Source organism: Salmo salar, chromosome ssa16, assembly GCF_905237065.1.
Source record: "Salmo salar chromosome ssa16, Ssal_v3.1, whole genome shotgun sequence".
Lineage (NCBI taxonomy): Eukaryota > Metazoa > Chordata > Actinopteri > Salmoniformes > Salmonidae > Salmo > Salmo salar.
The window spans coordinates 54,281,365-54,302,160 of NC_059457.1; the positions used below are offsets into that span (position 1 = coordinate 54,281,365).

At 44.3% G+C, this 20,796-nt stretch overlaps 1 protein-coding gene across 15 annotated transcripts in view; it reads right to left on the reverse strand.

Annotated features, from left to right (window-relative positions):
* LOC106574219 (ephrin type-B receptor 3) overlaps nt 1–20,796 on the reverse strand; it is a 111,562-nt gene that overhangs the window by 50,795 nt on the left and 39,971 nt on the right. For all 15 annotated transcript variants that reach the window (XM_045697429.1, XM_045697416.1, XM_045697427.1 and 12 more), the window contains exon 2: nt 9,914–9,978. In XM_045697429.1, the coding sequence (XP_045553385.1) occupies nt 9,914–9,978 (65 nt within the window). The remainder of the gene's footprint in view (nt 1–9,913; nt 9,979–20,796) is intronic.

Sequence of the window (20,796 nt, forward strand, 5' to 3'; positions counted from 1 at the left end):
CGCGTGCGATACAAATACAGACACTTCTTGCCATCCTTGCTTACAAAACTTGAATGAATTAGGTAGGTCGTGTGAACAGCCAGGTCACCTGTGATACAAGTCAGTATTTGACATCCATCCATGTCTGAGGGACGTCGGGAGCTGACGTGGAAACCGGCCACTAGGGGTAACAGTGAGCGCTTTGCTAGGCCGTTGGGGGATGGGATAAGCGTCTCATTCCATCGGCTTGCAAGATCGAATCCAAAGTTGTTTTTGAGAGTTTTTGTTTTAAGCCTATCCCAAACCTTAACCCTAACCTTAACCATTCAGATTTAATGCCTAACCTTAAGATTTCAGAGTCAATACCTAAACTAAAACCTAAAGTTAAATAATTTGGAGTCAATACCAGGGGCGGAAATCCCCCCATCCTTGGAAAAATATGATTTGTCCCCCCCAAAATATCACTGAAACATAACTATGTAATTTAAATAATATTAATAATACGCAATGAAAGCAATTGTGCTGATTATAGACACTTAATAGCGTGTTTTTAAGTTTCAAAAGATTGCGACCCCCCCACCCTTTGCCTCACAATGTTTTGATCCACTGCCAGTTCCTTAGTTGGCAAGGTAACAGAGGGGTCGTATCTACTGTCTGAAAGGCACTCAATGAACGTAACTGACGTGAGGTTAATCCAGTCAATCGCGCACACACACTAGCTGAATAGCGCCCAAATATTAACTATTAAGCTAGCTAGTACCTATTCCATTTATGTTGCCTCGTCAAAGATGGAATCTTTGCTATCGTCAATTTATTCCAAGATCAGCATGCAGATGATGTAAGTTAGTGCTTCAAAGTCCCTGCGATAAGGTTAGCGATAAACTGAAGTCCAAACTGAACAGAACTACACTCTCTTCTAACATTGTCTTAAATATATTTAATGGTCTCGTTGCAAAAGCTAAATTGTCGCAAGGGAACTTTTATTTATTTATTTTATTTCACCTTTATTTAACCCGGGTAGCAAAGATTATAGCAAACACCACTGAAACGGAATTGGTGCTCGCTAGCTTTGCAAATTCAGCTATTGTTGGAAGCCAGCCAATATGAAACAAACTATTAAAATTACAAAAGGTTGCAGCATATGTTGTGTAAATGGTGAACTCATACAGCTGTCAAATCTTGTCATTTTAATCCGTTTCACATTTGCTAGCTACCTTTTAGATCGAAGCCCAAATAGAATGATAAAAGATAAGATGATAGAAGCCCATCTCCTACTGTAAATAACCTACACACTGTGTGTGTGTGTAGCCAGCCAGCCAGCCAGGTAGAAAAATGGCAGAAAAATAAAAGACGGACATCAGAGTATTTTTCAGTACACCAAAACGCAAAGTAAGAACCCTAGTAGCCTAATATCTCAAAGACTAGTTGATAAAATGTTCATAAGAAAGAAATGAAATTCTAATGGAAATGTTTCACAATGATGTCATTAGGCAGAGCAGGCAACAGATGGCACACAGACAGCAGAGTTGGGGACAGATATGCAGGGACAGACTGGCAGAGACAGGGAGTCTCAGGTAAGTTTGTTGAGTCTTTGTTTGGCAACATTATGAAAGGTTCTCCATTTTTTTGACTTGTAAAATAGGAACATAATTGGAAAATGCCATGGATACCCCCACTCTCAACTTAAACTGGTGACTGAACTAAGATTTGTTAAAGGTAATGGTATTGCTGTTGTGATTAGTTGTGTAGTTTTGGGTACCGGTAGTTAGGAGTACGGCAAACACCTTATTTCTTTGGTTCCTCAATATACATTTACCATATTACAATGTAGGCTATGTGTTACAGCACTACTTTTGGTGTCCCCCTCAGGAATTGCTCTTGAGAAAATTTAATGTAATTGTCCCCTCCAAAGTTGATATCAGATTTTCGCCCCTGGTCAATACCTAACCTGTTAGGGCTAGGGGGCAGCATTGACACGGCTGGATAAAAAACATACCCGATTTAATCTGGTTACCACTCCTACCCAGTAACTAGAATATGCATATACTTATTACATATGGATAGAAAACACCCTAAATTATCTAAAACTGTTTGAATGGTGTCTGTGAGTATAACAGAACTCAAATGGCAGGTCAAAACCTGAGAGATTCCTTTACAGGAAGTGGCCTGTCTGACCATTTGTTGAACTTCTTTTCCATCTCTATCATTTACTAAGGATCTCTGCTCTAACGTGACACTTCCCACGTCGTCCATAGGCGCTCAGAGCCCGGGAAAAAACAGAATGTCGTCATTCCAGCCCCAGGCTGAAACACATTATCGCCTTTCTCAAGTGGCCGATCAAGAGACACTAGCTTATGCGCGTGACCCCGACCGCCCCCGCTTTTGGGATTTTTTCCTCTGTTTGCCGAAAAGGAGATTCCCTGTCGGAATATTATCGCTTTTCTACGAGAAAAATGTCGTAAAAATTGATTTTAAACAGCGGTTGACATGCTTCGAAGTACGGTAATGGAATACTTAGAATTTTATTGTCACGAATTGCGCCATGCGCGTGACACTTCTTTACTATTTCGGATAGTGTCTGGAACGCACGAACAAAACGCCGCTATTCGGATATAACGATGGATTATTTTGGACCAAACCAACATTTGTTATTGAAGTAGCATTCCTGGGTGTGTATTCTGACGAAGACAACAAAAGGTAATGAAACTTTTATAATAGTAAATATGATTATGGTGAGTGCTAAACTTGCCGGGTGTCTAAATAGCGAGCCCGTGATGCCTGGGCTATGTACTTAGAATATTGCAAAATGTGCTTTCACCAAAAAGCTATTTTAAAATCGGACATATCGAGTGCATAGAGGAGGTCTGTATCTATAATTCTTAAAATAATTGTTATGCTTTTTGTGAACGTTTATCGTGAGTAATTTAGTAAAATGTTAGCGAATTCCGCGGAAGTTTGCGGGGGGTATGCTAGTTCTGAACGTCACATGCTAATGTAAAAAGCTGGTTTTTGATATAAATATGAACTTGATTGAACAAAACATGCATGTATTGTATAACATAATGTCCTAGGGTTGTCATCTGATGAAGATCATCAAAGGTGAGTGCTGCATTTAGCTGTCTTCTGGGTTTTGGTGACATTATATGCTGGCTTGAAAAATGGGTGTCTGATTATTTCTGGCTTGGTACTCTGCTGACATAATCTAATGTTTTGCTTTCGTTGTAAAGCCTTTTTGAAATCGGACAGTGTGGTTAGATTAACGAGAGTCTTGTCTTTAAATGGCTGTAAAATAGTCATATGTTTGAGAAATTGAAGTAATAGGATTTTTAAGGTTTTGAAAATCGCGCCACAGGATAGCAGTGGCTGTTACGTAGGTGGGACGAATTCGTCCCGCCTAGCCTAGAGAGGCTAAACTTAAACCTAATCTTGAAGATTTCAGAGTCAATAACTAAACTAAAACCTAAACTTAAATAATTTGGAGTTAATGCCTAAACTTAAACCTTAAACACTTTGAAATTGGAGGTCTTCAAAATCTCTCGAAATTTGACGTTTGAGAAACATGGATGAACGTCTAATTCTGACGTGAGACTGTGAGAGCGGGTTGCATCGATTTTGAACTAACTTGACAAGGAATGACCACATATGTTTCAATATTCAGTTCCTTTGCTTCCAAACTAAGAAATATAATGTGCCCAGCCATGTACAGACGATATGCCAACTCAACACGGGGCTTCCGAGTGGAGCAGCGGTCTAAGGCACTGCATCTCTGTGCTAGAGGCATCACTACAGACACCCTGGTTCAAATCCAGGCTGTATCACAACTGGCTGTGATTGTGAGTCCCATAGGGCAGTGCATAATAGGCCCAGCGTCGTCCGGGTTTGGCCGGGGTAGGCTGTCATTGTAAATAAGAATTTGTTCTTAACTGACTTGCCTAGTTAAATAGAAATAAACAACAAAAATTACTCATATGTATAGTTATAATGCTATACTGCGGTTAAGTACAATACATATTCAGTAGGAATGATTTATGTAACATCCACACTAGAACAAAGTTAAAGGCTCTAAATGTTACTTTCCGATTGACTGGGACATTGGTGCAGCAGGGACAAAGGATGTGAGGGTTTGACTTAAGACCTAAACCCAGCTCCAGACCTGCATACCAACCAAGGCAGGTAGTCTAGGATTAGCCATACATTCTAGTTGGCACACTAGTTTCCTCAAAGCTTAGGTTTATAGAAAAGTTAGCATGATGTGCCTTACTAGTCTGTAGGTTCACAGTTTGCTAACAGAACCATGCTAACAAAAGTCATTAGATATGTGAGCTCGAGTGAATATGACAGGCTACAAGCTACATAAAGGCTACATGCTAAAGGCTGTGAGCTACATAAAGGCTACATGCTATAGACTACATGCTAAAGGCTATGAGCTAAATAAGGGCTACATGCTATAGGCTACAGGCTAGGCATCCTGGTCGCTAGCTACACCTTGTTATCGGTGTCTGAAAATCTCCCTGGAGACAAACTGAGCCGAGAAAAAGACATTAACCCCTCGAGAGCTTGGAATTCCCCCTCCATCTGTTTGGGGAGAAATGGCATGCCACACACACACACACACACACACACACACACACACACACACACACACACACACACACACACACACATCAAAACACATAATGGACACACACAATGGTCACTTCACACTGCCGCACACGCAAACGATTTGGATTTGCATCAGGTCAAAGCAGCACCTCGTTGTGTCCTACTGGTGTGTCTCTGTCAGATCATAGCAACACGTTGTCCTACTGGTGTGTTTCTGTCAGATCATAGCAACACCTCGTTGTGTCCTACTGGTGTGTCTCTGTCAGGTCATAGCAACACGTTGTGTCCTACTGGTGTGTCTCTGTCAGGTCATAGCAACACGTTGTGTCCTACTGGTGTGTCTCTGTCAGGTCATAGCAACACGTTGTCCTACTGGTGTGTCTCTGTCAGATCATAGCAACACCTCGTTGTGTCCTACTGGTGTGTCTCTTTCAGGTCATAGCAACACGTTGTGTCCTACTGGTGTGTCTCTGTCAGGTCATAGCAACACGTTGTGTCCTACTGGTGTGTCTCTGTCAGGTCATAGCAACACGTTGTCCTACTGGTGTGTCTCTGTCAGATCATAGCAACACCTCGTTGTGTCCTACTGGTGTGTCTCTGTCAGGTCATAGCAACACGTTGTGTCCTACTGGTGTGTCTCTGTCAGGTCATAGCAACACGTTGTGTCCTACTGGTGTGTCTCTGTCAGATCATAGCAACACGTTGTCCTACTGGTGTGTCTCTGTCAGATCATAGCAACACGTTGTGTCCTACTGGTGTGTCTCTGTCAGGTCATAGCAACACGTTGTGTCCTACTGGTGTGTCTCTGTCAGATCATAGCAACACGTTGTCCTACTGGTGTGTCTCTGTCAGATCATAGCAACACGTTGTGTCCTACTGGTGTGTCTCTGTCAGGTCATAGCAACACGTTGTGTCCTACTGGTGTGTCTCTGTCAGGTCATAGCAACACGTTGTGTCCTACTGGTGTGTCTCTGTCAGGTCATAGCAACACGTTGTGTCCTACTGGTGTGTCTCTGTCAGATCATAGCAACACGTTGTGTCCTACTGGTGTGTCTCTGTCAGGTCATAGCAACACGTTGTGTCCTACTGGTGTGTCTCTGTCAGGTCATAGCAACACGTTGTCCTACTGGTGTGTCTCCGTCAGATCATAGCAACATGTTGTCCTACTGGTGTGTCTCTGTCAGATCATAGCAACACGTTGTGTCCTACTGGTGTGTTTCTGTCAGGTCAAAGCAACACGTTGTGTCCTACTGGTGTGTCTCTGTCAGGTCAAAGCAGCACCTCGTTGGGTCCTACTGGTGTGTCTGTCTCTAGACCCTCTAAGCCTGTTATGTCATGTGGAGAGAAGATGCTGCTCAGTCTGTGTTAGTCTCCCTCCCTCCCTCCATGCACACACGCACGCACGCACACACACACACAGAGACAGCTCCGCTGCAGACAAATGTAGAAGACAGGAAGAGGGGGCCTCCATGCACAGAGAGAGAAAGACAGACAATGACTCAGATCCGGACGAGTTGCTTCCCTCCCTTTCTCCTTCTCTCCCTCTCTCCGTTTTTCCCTCTCTCTCTCTCTCTCTCTCTCTTTCTCTCTCATCTCTCTTTCAGAAATAAATGCATTCCACCTCTGTACATTACCATCCGAAATAATAACCATCTGCCACAATTGCACTGCGATAAATAAATGCGGGCGTCGTAAATAAATAAAATACAAAAGAAGGGGAGTTCTGCCGAGCGAGACAGCAGGGGGCAAAAAGAAGACAAAAAGAGAGAGAAGAAGAATGAGACAACCACCGTCTGGTGGAGAGGAGGAAAATATATCAACAACACAATCATCCAACCCTCTGTTATTAGACAGGTAGGTGGAGAGGAGGAGGACGTTTCTACCATCCTGCATCGGACTGGTGGGGGTTTTTACGAGGAGGTGGGGGGAGGTCTGGACGAGGAGATGGGGAAGGGGTAAGAGGGAGGTCTGGACGAGGAGATGGGGGAGGGGGTAAGAGGGAGGTCTGGACAGAGGAGATGGGGGAAGGGGTAAGAGGGGGGTCTGGATGAGGAGATGGGGAGGGGGTAAGAGGGAGGTCTGGAAGAGGAGATGGGGTAAGAGGGAGGTCTGGATGAGGAGATGGGGGAGGGGGTAAGAGGGAGGTCTGGACGAGGAGATGGGGGAGGGGGTAAGAGGGAGGTCTGGGCGAGGAGATGGGGAGGGGTGAGAGGGAGGTCTGGCCGAGGAGATGGGGAGGGGGTAAGAGGGAGGTCTGGACGAGGAGATGGGGAAGGGGTAAGAGGGAGGTCTGGACAAGGAGATGGGGAGGGGGTAAGAGGGAGGTCTGGACAAGGAGAGGGAGTGAGGGGTGAGAGGGAGGTCTGGATGAGGAGATGGGGGGTGAGAGGGAGGTCTGGACAAAGAGATGGGGGGTGATAGGGAGGACTGGATGAGGAGATGGTGGGGGGTGAGAGGGAGGTCTGGACAAGGAGAGGGGGGAGGGGGTGAGAGGGAGGTCTGGACGAGGAGATGGGGGGTGAGAGGGAGGTCTGGACGAGAAGAGGGGGGTGATAGGGAGGTCTGGACAAAGAGATGGGGGGGTGATAGGGAGGACTGGATGAGGAGATGGTGGGGCGTGAGAGGGAGGTCTGGAAACCTGCTTGGGTTCGTGCCGTGGGGGAGATCTTTGTGGGCTATACTCAGCCTTGTCCCAGGGTAGTAAGTTGGTGGTCTGTTGATATCCCTCTAGTGGTGTGGGGGCTGTGCTTTGGCAAAGTGGGTGGGGTTATATCCTGCCTGGTTGTCCCTATCCGGGTGTATTGTCGGACGGGGCCACAGTGTCTCCCGACTCCTCCTGTCTCAGCCTCCAGTATCTATGCTGCAGTAGTCTATGTGTCGGGGGGCTGGGGTCAGTTTGTTATATCTGGTGTAATTCTCCTGTCTTATCTGGTGTCCTGTGTGAATTTAACCTGTTAGGGCTAGGGGGCAGTATTTGCACGGCTGGATAAATATTTTTTATCCGATTTAATCTGGTTACTAATCCTACCCAGTAACTAGAATATGCATATACTTATTATATATGGATAGAAAACACTCTAAAGTTTCTAAAACTGTTTGAATGGTGTCTGTGAGTATAACAGAACTCATTTGGCAGGCAAAACCCTGAGACATTTTCTGACAGGAAGTGGATACCTGATGTGTTGTATTACCTTTAAACCTATCCCATTGAAAAACACAGGGGCTGAGGAATATTTTGGCACTTCCTATTGCTTCCACTAGATGTCACCAGCCTTTACAAAGTGTTTTGAGTCTTCTGGAGGGAGATCTGACCGAACAAGAGCCATGGAACGATGATGGCCCATTAGACACCTGGCGCGCGAGTTCATGTTGGGTACCCTCGTTCCAATACGTTATAAAAGAGTATGCATTCGTCCACCTTGAATATTATTCATGTTCTGGTTAAAAAGGCCCTAATGATTTATGCTATACAACGTTTGACATGTTTGAACGAACGTAAATATATTTTTTCCCCTCGTTCATGACGAGAAGTCCGGCTGGCTTAGATCATGTGCTAACAAGACGGAGATTTTTGGACATAAATGATGAGCTTTTTTGAACAAAACTACATTCGTTATGGACCTGTGATACCTGGAAGTGACATCTGATGAAGAGAATCAAAGGTAATGGATTATTTACATAGTATTTTCGATTTTAGATCTCCCCAACATGACGTCTAGTCTGTATCGCAACGCGTATTTTTCTGGGCGCAGTGCTCAGATTATTGCAGAGTGTGATTTCCCAGTAAGGTTATTTTTAAATCTGGCAAGTTGATTGCGTTCAAGAGATGTAAATCTATAATTCTTTAAATGACAATATAATATTTTACCAATGTTTTCTAATTTTAATTATTTAATTTGTGGTGTTGACTTGAATGCCGGTTATTGGAGGAAACGATTTCCTCAACATCAATGCCATAGTAAAACGCTGTTTTTGGATATAAATATGAACTTGATAGAACTAAAAATGCATGCATTGTCTAACATAATGTCCTAGGAGTGTCATCTGATGGAGATTGTAAAAGGTTAGTGCATCATTTTAGCTGGTTTTATGGTTTTGGTGACCCTGTCTTTGAATTGACAAAACATTACACACAACTCTTGTAAATGTACTGTCCTAACATACTCTAAATTTATGCTTTCGCCGTAAAACCTTTTTGAAATCGTAAAACGTGGTTAGATTAAGGAGATGTTTATCTTTCAAAGGGTGTAAAATAGTTGTATGTTTGAAAAATTTGAATTTTGACATTTATTTGGATTCAAATTTGCCGCTCTTGAAATGCACCTGCTGTTGATGGAGTGCACCACGGGTGGGACGCTAGCGTCCCACCTAGCCCATAGAGGTTAAGTATGTTTCCTCTAATTATCTCTCTCTCCCTCTTCCCTCCTCCCAGAGGACATGAACCCTAGGACCATGCCTCAGGACTACCTGGCCTGATGACTCCTTGCTGTCCCCAGTCCACCTGGTCGTGCTGCTGCTCCAGTTTCAACTGTTCTGCCTGCGGTTATGGAACCCTGACCTGTTCACCGGACGTGCTACCTGTCCCAGACCTGCTGTTTTCAACTCTCTAGAGACAGCAGGAGCGGTAGAGATACTCTGAATGATCGGCTATGAAAAGCCAACTGACATTTACTCCTGAGGTGCTGACCTGTATCACCCTCTACAACCACTGTGATTATTATTATTTGACCATGCTGGTCATCTATGAACATTTGAACATCTTGGCCATGTTCTGTTATAATCTCCACCCGGCACAGCTAGAAGAGGACTGGCCACCCCTCAGAGCATGGTTCCTCTCTAGGTTTCTTACTAGGTTCTTGCCGTTCTAGGGAGTTTTTCCTAGCCACCGTGCTTCTACATCTGCATTGCTTGCTGTTTGGGGTTTTAGGCTGGGTTTCTTTATAGCACTTTGTGACATCGGCTGATGTAAAAAGGGCTTCATAAATATATTTGACTGAATTAATGCTAAATTACCGCTGTGTCTCCCTGTATTAGTGCTAAGTTACCGCTGTGTCTCCCTGTATTAGTGCTAAGTTACCGCTGTGACTTCCTGTATTAGTGCTAAGTTACCGCTGTGACTTCCTGTATTAGTGCTAAGTTATCGCTGTGACTTCCTGTATTAGTGCTAAGGAAGTAAAGTAGGCGTTGGAGGGTTGGGGGGAGGAGAGTGTAGTGGGGGAGGGAGTATGGAGGTCAGGAGTCCACACAAAGGTGAGGGGTTCGTGCTTTTTTGATGTGAAACACAAAGAGGCACACACATGTGCTGTCAAACACACACACTCCGACAACTTACCCCAGTTTCAGGGTGAGCGGTCCAGGCTAGCTCGGTTGTGGCCCACTTGGTATCCATTAATGTTTCTGAAATCAGACGAAAAGAGAGAAACACTTTAACCAAAGAGGAACCCGACACAGACAAAGATAATAAAACCCTCAACAGTTACCAAGATAACGGGATCGTAAAAAAAAAGACCAGTTCCTTCTGAAGTATTCTACCATAATGAATAGGAGCATTGATGTTCACCCAGCAGCCCTGAACACAGCATGCTGAACCCAAACCCAGGGAGATGACGTAAGACAGTCACTACTCAGTAAACTGCTAAATTTAAATAATTAGCTGAGAAAGAAATACAACATTTTGCGTAACAACGAGCAGTTAGTGTGAAACGGCTGTGAAGGAACAAGACAATCTCCTAAGTAGGTGATCCGGAAGGTGTTGTTTATGTTTTTTTAATAGGTATTCTCATCTTACTCATTTCATTTAATTACAGGGCTAAGGAAAAAAACGTGAGTATCACTGAGAGACTATTATGTGATCGAGGACACACACACACACACACACACACACACACACACGTTGAGGTAAGAAGTTGTAAACCTTAAGGAAAGAATATATATATATGCTTGTAAGTAAACATTTCACTGTAAGGTGACTACACCTGTTGTATTCGGCGCATGTGACTAATTACATTTGATTAGATTTTGCTTTTGGATAAGGGTGCCATAAACCCAGAGAAGCGCAGAAGAAAATCTGTTCACCCGGAACAGAGGTCAATATACTTCAATTTCCCTCACTTTTTAAAAAAACTAACCAATCCCTTCTTTTCACTTTCTCTTCTTTCTCTCTCTTCTCTCTCTCTAACTCTTTCTCCCTCTACTCCTTCCTTCTTTCCATTGCCTAGGCAAACAGGCTCGCTGTGAGAGAGAGAGAGAGAGAGAGAGAAGAGGGTGAGCGAGGTGAAGGGAACACTATAAATGAACTCTTTTACTACCTGGCACTTGGGAAGCAGTATTTAGCAACTGTTATTATCCTACCACTCCGCTGTTCTACAAGACAGTAAAGACGATGGAACGGTGCGATGCCAAAAAGTTAACCAATGTTTGCATGTTGGCTCTCCCTCAAGCTTTGTCTCTGACTGTAAAATTGCAAGATGTTCCTTTTTTTTCCACATACACCTTCCTTTTCGCGAGGTGTTGGGGGAAAAATATACGACGCGAGGTGTTGGGGGAAAAATATACGACATTATAAAATGTGCAAAAAACACACACATTTCTTTCCACAGGGCCGGGGGGGTGAGACAGAGATGCAGCTTAAGCCCCACCCTCTTCAACATATATATCAACGAATTGGCAAGGGCACTAGAACAGTCTGCAGCACCCGGCCTCACCCTACTAGAATCTGATGTCAGATATCTACTGTTTGCTGATGATCTGGTGCTTGCGGTCCCCAACTAAGGAGGGCCTACAGCAGCACCTAGATCTTCTGCACAGATTCTGTCAGACGTGGGCCCTGACAGTGAATCTCAGTAAGACCAAAATAATGGTATTCTAAAAAAGGTCCAGTTGCCAGGACCACAAATACAAATTCCATCTAGACACCGTTAACCTAGAGCAAACAAAAAACAATACATACCTCGGCCTAAACATCAGCGCCACAGGTAACTTCCACAAAGCTGTGAATGATCTGAGAGACAAGGCAAGAAGGACTTTCTATGCCATCAAAAGGAACATCAAATCCGACATACTAATTAAGATCTTGCTGAAAATACTTGAATCAGATATTGAACCCATTGCCCTTCATGGTTGTGGGGTCTGGGGTCTGCTCACCAATCAATAATTCACAAAATGGGACAAACACCAAATTGAGACTCTGCATGCCGAAGTCTGCAAAAATGTGCTCTGTGTACAACGTAAAACACCAAATAATGCATGCAGAGCTGAATCAGGCTAATTATCAAAATCCAGAAAAGAGCCGTTAAATTCTAAAACCATATAAAAGGAAGCGATTCCCAAACCTTCCATAACAAACCCATCAACCTACAGAGAAATAAACCTGGAGAAGAGCCCCCAAAGCAAGCTGGTCCTGGGGCTCTGTTCACAAACACAAACAGATCCCACAGAGCCCCAGGACAGCAACACAATTAGACCCAACCAAATCATGAGAAAACAAAAAGAGAATTACTTGACACTTTGGAAAGAATTTACCAAAAAACAGAGCAAACTAGAATGCTATTTGGCCCTAAACAGAGAGTACACAGTGGCAGAATACCTGACCACTGTGACTGACCCAAACCTAAGGAAAGCTTTGACTATGTACAGACTCAGTGAGCATAGCCTTGCTATTGAGAAAGGTCGCCGAAGGCAGACCTGTCTCTCAAGAGAAGACAGGCTATGTGCACACTGCCCACAAAATGAGGTGGAAACTGAGCTGCACTTCCTAACCTCCTGCCAAATGTATGACCATATTAGAGACACATAATTCCCTCAGATTACACTAACCCACAAAGAATTCGAAAACAAATCCAACTTTGATAAATTCCCATATCTTATGGGTGAAATACTACAGTGTGCAATTACAGCAGAAATAATTGTGACCTGTTGCCGCAAGAAAAGGGCAACCAGTGAAGAACAAACACCATTGTAAATAAAATCTATATTTATGTTTATTTATTATCACTTTTGTACTTTAACTATTTGCACATCGTTACAACACTGTATATAGACATCATGTGACATTTTGAAATGTCTATATTATTTTGGAACTTTTGTGAGTATAATGTTTACTGTACATTTTTGATTGTTTATTTCACTTTTGTTTATTATCAATTTCACTTGCTTGCTATTCACTTGCTATTTACACTTGCAATGTAAATATATGTTTCCCATGCCATTAAAGCACTTACATTTAATTGAATTGACGTTATGTTTCTTATCCTCTCTCTACCTCTCTTGACAGGAAATTTGACATGAAAAAGGGACCTACAGAAAGTAACATTTTTCCCACTGTCGAAACACTAATGCTGCCAAACACAGATATTCTCTCATCGTACCAAAGACCTCTCTATGGGAGTAGCGTCTGCCAAAATGTTCCATTAATGTCACCCTGTTAGGTTTGAGTGACAATGACTGAGAGATAGTGTCAGTGTGTACATGTTATGATGCCATGATGTTGTGATGTCAGTATGGCATGTCATCAAATCAAATCACATTTTATTGGTCACGTACACATGGTTAGCAGATGTTAATGCGAGTGTAGGAAAATGCTCGTGCTTCTAGTTCCGACCGTGCAGTAATATCTAACAAGTAATTTAACAATTTCACAACAACTACCTAATGCACACAAGTGTAAATGAATGAATAAGAATATGTACATATAAATATATGGATGAGCGATGGCCGAACGGCATAGGCAAGGTGCAGTAGATGGTATAGAGTACAGTATATGCATATGAGATGAGTAATGTAGGGTATGTAAACATTATATAAAGTGGCATTGTTTAAAGTGACTAGTGATACATTTATTACATCCAATTTTTTATTATTAAAGTGGCTAGAGATTTGAGTCAGTATGTTGGCAGCAGCCACTCAATATTAGTGATGGCTGTTTAACAGGCTGATGGCCTAAAGATAGAAGCTGTTTTTCAGTCTCTCGGTCCCAGCTTTGATGCACCTGTACTGACCTCGCCTTCTGGATGATAGCGGGTAGTTTGTCCCCTGTGATGCGTTGTGCAGACCTCACTACCCTCTGGAGAGCCTTACGGTTGTGGGCGGAGCAGTTGCCGTACCTGGCAGTGATACAGCCCGACAGGATGCTCTCGATTGTGCATCTGTAAAAGTTTGTGAGGGTTTTAGGTGACAAGCCAAATTTCTTCAGCCTCCTGAGGTTGAAGAGGCGCTGTTGTGTCTTCTTCACCACTCTGTCTGTGTGGGTGGACCATTTCAGTTTGTCTGTGATGTGTGCACCGAGGAACTTAAAACTTTCCACATTCTCCACTACTGTCCCTTCGATGTGGATAGGGGGTGCTCCCTCTGCTGTTTCCTGAAGTCCACAATCATCTCCTTTGTTTTGTTGACGTTGAGTGTGAGGTTATTTTCCTGACACCACACTCCGAGGGCCCTCACTTCCTCCCTGTTGGCCGTCTCGTCGTTGTTGGTAATCAAGCCTACCACTGTAGTGTCGTCTGCAAACTTGATGATTGAGTTGGAGGCGTGCATGGCCACGCAGACATGGGTGAACAGGGAGTACAGGAGAGGGCTGAGAACATACCCTTGTGGGGCCCCAGTGTTGAGGATCAGTGGGGTGGAGATGTTGTTACCTACCCTCACCACCTGGGGGCGGCCCGTCAGAAAGTCCAGGACCCAGTTGCACTGGGTGGGGTCGAGACCCAGGGTCTCGAACTTAATGACGAGTTTGGAGGGCACTATGGTGTTAAATGCTGAGCTGTAATCGTTGAGCAACATTCTTACATATGTATTCCTTTTGTCCAGATGGGTTAGGGCAGTGTGCAGTGTGATTGCGATTGCGTCGTCTGTGGACCTATTGAGGCAGTAAGCAAATTGAAGTGGGTCTAGGGTGTCAGATAGGGTGGAGGTGACTAGTCTCTCAAAGCACTTCATGATGACGGAAGTGAGTGCTACGGGGTGATAGTCGTTTATCTCAGTTACCTTAGCTTTCTTGGGAACAGGAACACTGGTGGCCATCTTGAAGCATGTGGGAACAGCAGACTGGGATAGGGATTGATTGAATATGTCCATAAATACACCAGCCAGCTGGTCTGCGCATAATCTGAGGATGCCGTCTTGGCCGGCAGCCTTGCAAGGGTTAACACGTTTAAATGTTTTACTCATGTTGGCCGAAGTGAATGAGAGCCCATCATGCTGTCAGTGTGTCATGATGATGTTATGATGTCAGCATGTCATTATGTCATGATGTCATGATGTCAGTATGTCAGTATGTCATGATGTCAGTATGTCATGATGTCAGTATGTCAGTATGTCATGATTTCATGTCAGTATGTCATGATGTCATGATGTCAGTATGTCATGATGTCATGATGTCCGTATGTCAGTTGATCCATTTAGCGAGAACTTCCTCTTGTGACTCGTAACATTACACTGTGTTATTTTCAGACCATTTAAAAGCCGGCCAACACACAGTGAGATGATGAGGTACTTAGCGGCCCGGTTTCACTGTAGTACCTAGTCTATTAAAACAGGTAATGTACAGCAAATACTGTCTCATTACTGCTGACCTCACCTATATAATGACAGTGTGTGGTAGACACACACACAGACAGTGAAGGCAGTGAAGGCACACAGTGAGTCTGTCCATCCTCACTATGGAAATGCAATACAATCACTATGAGCACTATCTACTTCCATACAAAATGAAAGACAAGACAACCAACATTTGTTTTTTTTCTGGGCCATGGCATAAAAAGGATTTGCACAGAGAGCAAACACCACTAATGTGAGAGAGAGAGAGAAAGAGAGGTCTATTCACATAGAGCAAACACCACTAACGTGAGAGAGAGAGAGGTGTATTCACATAGAGCAAACACCACTAACACGAGAGAGAGAGAGAGAGAGAGAGAGAGAGAGAGAGAGAGTGACAGAGAGAGGAAGGCATATTCACATAGAGCAAACACCACTAACGAGAGAGAGAGAGAGAGAGAGAGAGAGAGAGAGAGAGAGAGAGAGAGAGAGAGAGAGAGAGAGAGAGAGAGAGAGAGAGAGAGAGAGAGAGAGAGAGAGACTGAGAAAGGCGTATTCACATAGAGCAAACACCACTAACGTGAGAGAGAGAGAGGTGTATTCACATAGAGCAAACACCACTAACACGAGAGAGAGAGAGAGAGAGAGAGAGAGAGAGAGAGAGAGAGAGAGAGAGAGACAGAGAGAGGAAGGCATATTCACATAGAGCAAACACCACTAACGAGAGAGAGAGAGAGAGAGAGAGAGAGAGAGAGAGAGAGAGAGAGAGAGAGAGAGAGAGAGAGAGAGAGAGAGAGACTGAGAGAGAGAGGAAGGCGTATTCACATAGAGCAAACACCACTAACGTGAGAGAGAGAGAGGTGTATTCACATAGAGCAAACACCACTAACACGAGAGAGAGAGAGAGAGAGAGAGAGAGAGAGAGAGAGAGAGTGACAGAGAGAGGAAGGCATATTCACATAGAGCAAACACCACTAACGAGAGAGAGAGAGAGAGAGAGAGAGAGAGAGAGAGAGAGAGAGAGAGAGAGAGAGAGAGAGAGAGAGAGAGAGAGAGAGAGAGAGAGAGAGAGAGAGGAAGGCATATTCCAAAACAAAACAGCAAAGCCTTCCAAAACCACGCTGGCAAAATGTCTGTTTTACTATGGGACACCACAATCTCAGAGGGGAAAGCTTGAGGATGCCACAACAGAGGGTAAAATATCTATAGAGTAACACTATTAAAGATGGTGTCATTAAGCAGAGTAGTACATCAACTGGGGCAGTTGTCTTTGGGACAGCGGACAAACTTACACGCACATTTATTGCAGTAAAAACCTCATATTGGGAGGTGGCAATCTGAATAGCCCATCGAAGAGCCTCATTAGAGAGCCCATCACAGAGCCCATCACAGAGCCCATCACAGAGCCCATCACAGAGCCCATCAGAGAGCCCATCAGAGAGCCCATCACAGAGCCCATCAGAGAGCCCATCAGAGAGCCCATCACAGAGCCCATCACAGAGCCCATCACAGAGCCCATCACAGAGCCCACCACAGAGCCCATCAGAGAGCCCATCAGAGAGCCCACCACAGAGCCCATCATAAAGCCCATCATAGAGCCCATCACAGAGCCCATCAGAGAGCCCACCACAGAGCCCATCACAGAGCCCATCACAGAGCCCACCACAGAGCCCATCAGAGAGCTCATCAGAGAGCCCATCAGAGAGCCCACCACAGAGCCCATCACAGAGCCCATCAGAGAGCCCATCATAGAGCCCATCAGAGAGCTCATCAGAGAGCCCATCAGAGAGCCCATCAGAGAGCCCATCGAAGAGCCCATCAGAGAGCTCATCAGAGAGCTCATCAGAGAGCCCATCAGAGAGCTCATCAGAGAGCCCATCAGAGAGCCCATCAGAGAGCTCATCAGAGAGCCCATCAGAGAGCTCATCAGAGAGCTCATCAGAGAGCCCATCAGAGAGCTCATCAGAGAGCTCATCAGAGAGCCCATCAGAGAGCTCATCAGAGAGCTCATCAGAGAGCTCATCAGAGAGCCCATCAGAGAGCCCATCAGAGAGCTCATCAGAGAGCCCATTGGAACTCACAGATGGATCATTGCTTTTATGCAATTAATCCAGCTATCCATCCTTCTCTTTATTTCTCTTTCTCTTTCTCTCCATTTCCATCTCTTAATTTACTCTCTTCATGTGAAGCTTTTACTCCTAGTGACTAGAATGATGGATGCAACACTAAGTCTGGTCAGAGATACATTTTTTTCCAACCACCTGTACTGCTCTGGTCAAGATGGGCTGAAGATCCAACCACCTGTACTGTTCTGGTCAAAAAGTGTTATTTAGGATGTAGTTCAGCTCTGGATCAGCACTGAGAGGTGGGGAAGAGGACACATCAGTACTCACTGATCCCTGGTTCATACACAGAGGATATAAACACGACTCACTGATCCCTGGTTCATACACAGAGGATATAAACACGACTGACTGATCCCTGGTTCATACACAGAGGATATAAACACGACTCACTGATCCCTGGTTCATACACAGAGGATATAAACACGACTCACTGATCCCTGGTTCATACACAGAGGATATAAACACGGCTCACTGACCCCTGGTTCATACACAGAGGATATAAACACGGCTCACTGATCCCTGGTTCATACACAGAGGATATAAACACGGCTCACTGACCCCTGGTTCATACACAGAGGATATAAACACGGCTCACTGACCCCTGGTTCATACACAGAGGATATAAACACGACTCACTGACCCCTGGTTCATACACAGAGGATATAAACACGGCTCACTGATCCCTGGTTCATACACAGAGGATATAAACACGGCTCACTGACCCCTGGTTCATACACAGAGGATATAAACACGGCTCACTGACCCCTGGTTCATACACAGAGGATATAAACACGGCTCACTGACCCCTGGTTCATACACAGAGGATATAAACACGGCTCACTGATCCCTGGTTCATACACAGAGGATATAAACACGGCTCACTGACCCCTGGTTCATACACAGAGGATATAAACACGACTCACTGACCCCTGGTTCATACACAGAGGATATAAACACGGCTCACTGACCCCTGGTTCATACACAGAGGATATAAACACGACTCACTGACCCCTGGTTCATACACAGAGGATATAAACACGACTCACTGACCCCTGGTTCATACACAGAGGATATAAACACGGCTCACTGACCCCTGGTTCATACACAGAGGATATAAACACGGCTCACTGACCCCTGGTTCATACACAGAGGATATAAACACGGCTCACTGACCCCTGGTTCATACACAGAGGATATAAACACGGCTCACTGACCCCTGGTTCATACACAGAGGATATAAACACGGCTCACTGACCCCTGGTTCATACACAGAGGATATAAACACGACTCACTGACCCCTGGTTCATACACAGAGGATATAAACACGGCTCACTGACCCCTGGTTCATACACAGAGGATATAAACACGGTGAAACATGAAGGATAAAGGTAAGAGAACTGACGCAGGCACACATATAAACAAGGACACACACAGTCACGTTGGCAAGCAGATACACATATACACACACACATATACACACATATACACACACACATATACACACACACACACATACACACACACATATACACACACACATATACACACACACATATACACACACACATATACACACACACATATACACACACACATATACACACACACACATACACACACACATATACACACACACATATACACACACACATATACACACACACATATACACACACACATATACACACACACATATACACACACACACAGCGTCCAGGGTTACAAACCTCTTAACATGGTGATGTGTTTAAACAACCAGGCTTCTTGTACAAAGAACAAAGGGAAAGAAGGAATGGGGGGGAGAGGCAAAACCACCATTATTGACCCAAAAGAATGTGTTCTGGTTTCACAGGCCTAACTCCAGACTAGAAGGAGCAGACAGGTGATGGATTATCTAGCAGTGTCTTGCTAGTACCTACAACAATTTATTATTATTTATTTTTTTGCAAGTAGCCTCTTTTCATGGTTGACCCCCCTCAGGACACAAATACATACCGAACCAACTGTAAAATACACAACTCAAGCAAACAGTATATTTCCATGTCCGATTGTGTTTCAACGGGACAGTTAAAGGAAGATTTTTTTTTATAATTTGGTAGGGAATATCAGGGGATAGTTGTTGGTGTTCATCCTGAAGGTTAAATGTTGTGTTAGTTAGTTCAATTTCACTAGCGCTAATTAGCATACTGTGGTATTAGCCTGTCTGCAAAATTGTAACGACAAGGATTTTAGTTTTCAGCAAAAAAGCACTGAAGACACTAAATCAAATAAAAAAAAGTGTTATTTGTCACATGCGTCGAATACAACAGAACAGGTCTAGACTTAACCGTGAAATGGTTATGCTTACTTATGAGCGCTTTCCCAACAATACAGCGTTAAAAAGTAAGAACATTTTGTGAATAAAAATAAAAACAAAATAGTAACAGAATAAAATAACAATAACGAGGCTATATAGAAGGACTACCGATGCAGGGTTACGGGGTTAGTTAAGGTAAATGTGGTTCTCGTCTCGTGTCCGTGTTTTTTTGCCAGTTAATTATCATGTTCATCTCATCCCGAGCGTCTTTGTTGTATCATTCCAGAGAAACGCATCAGCTAGCCCACGCTGGTGCCAAATACTGGAGCTCTGTTTAGTAACAACACAGAGAAATGTGTCAACACCGTCGAGAAGACCCCCAACGTTAAACGTATTAGCCATATATTAGACTGATTACTTTTGTTGGAAAGGGAAAGGCAGACTTAGAAAGGAAAAGAGAGAGAGAGAGAGAGAGAGAGAGAGAGAAATAGAGAGGGGAGAGAGAACTCCTATTAAAATTCAAATGGGGCAGGCAGCCTCTCTTCCTTTGTACCGCAGTAGAGTGCCATGATAAGGAGAGGACCCTCGTTTTGTGCCGGGCCCCACTGCTTCAATAATTGGTTGATGGGTTTTGATGTAGGTGGCTGTGGTGGTCCCCCTGTTCCCCTCTGTGGAATTCCCTCAAAATACCCCCTCCCCAAAATCACACCTCCCCCTAGCCACCCATACTCTCACCCTTGCCACTCGCTTTCACTCACGCCACAATGGCTGTTGCAGAGTGCAGGCCTCTGTGTACTAACAGGGTCCTACTGTCAATGCAGGGGAAATGAACTCCCTCACTGCGTGGCCACAACAATGAACACAGTCTTCAGGGGCCACACTGTTTGTTAGCCCCCCCCCCCCCATTTACTTGACTCCTAGACTGAATAGTGTTTCCTCTGACTGTCTGTCTCATCTCTTGGCCCAGCTTGCCTTTTTTCAGCAGCGTTTATTAAATGGTGACAGTGTCGTGACTCTAGGATACGATGTGATTAGTAGACGCTAAACACGGCTGCTAGAATCTTGACTTGAACCAAAAACTTTGATCATATTACTCCAGTGCTAGCCTCTCTACTCTGGCTTCCTGTTAAGGTAAGGGCTGATTTCAAGGTTTTACTGCTAGGTTTTACTGCTAACCTATTACATGGGCTTGCTCCTACCTATCTTTCCGATTTGGTCCTGCCGTACATACCTACATGTACGCTACGGTCACAAGACGCAGGC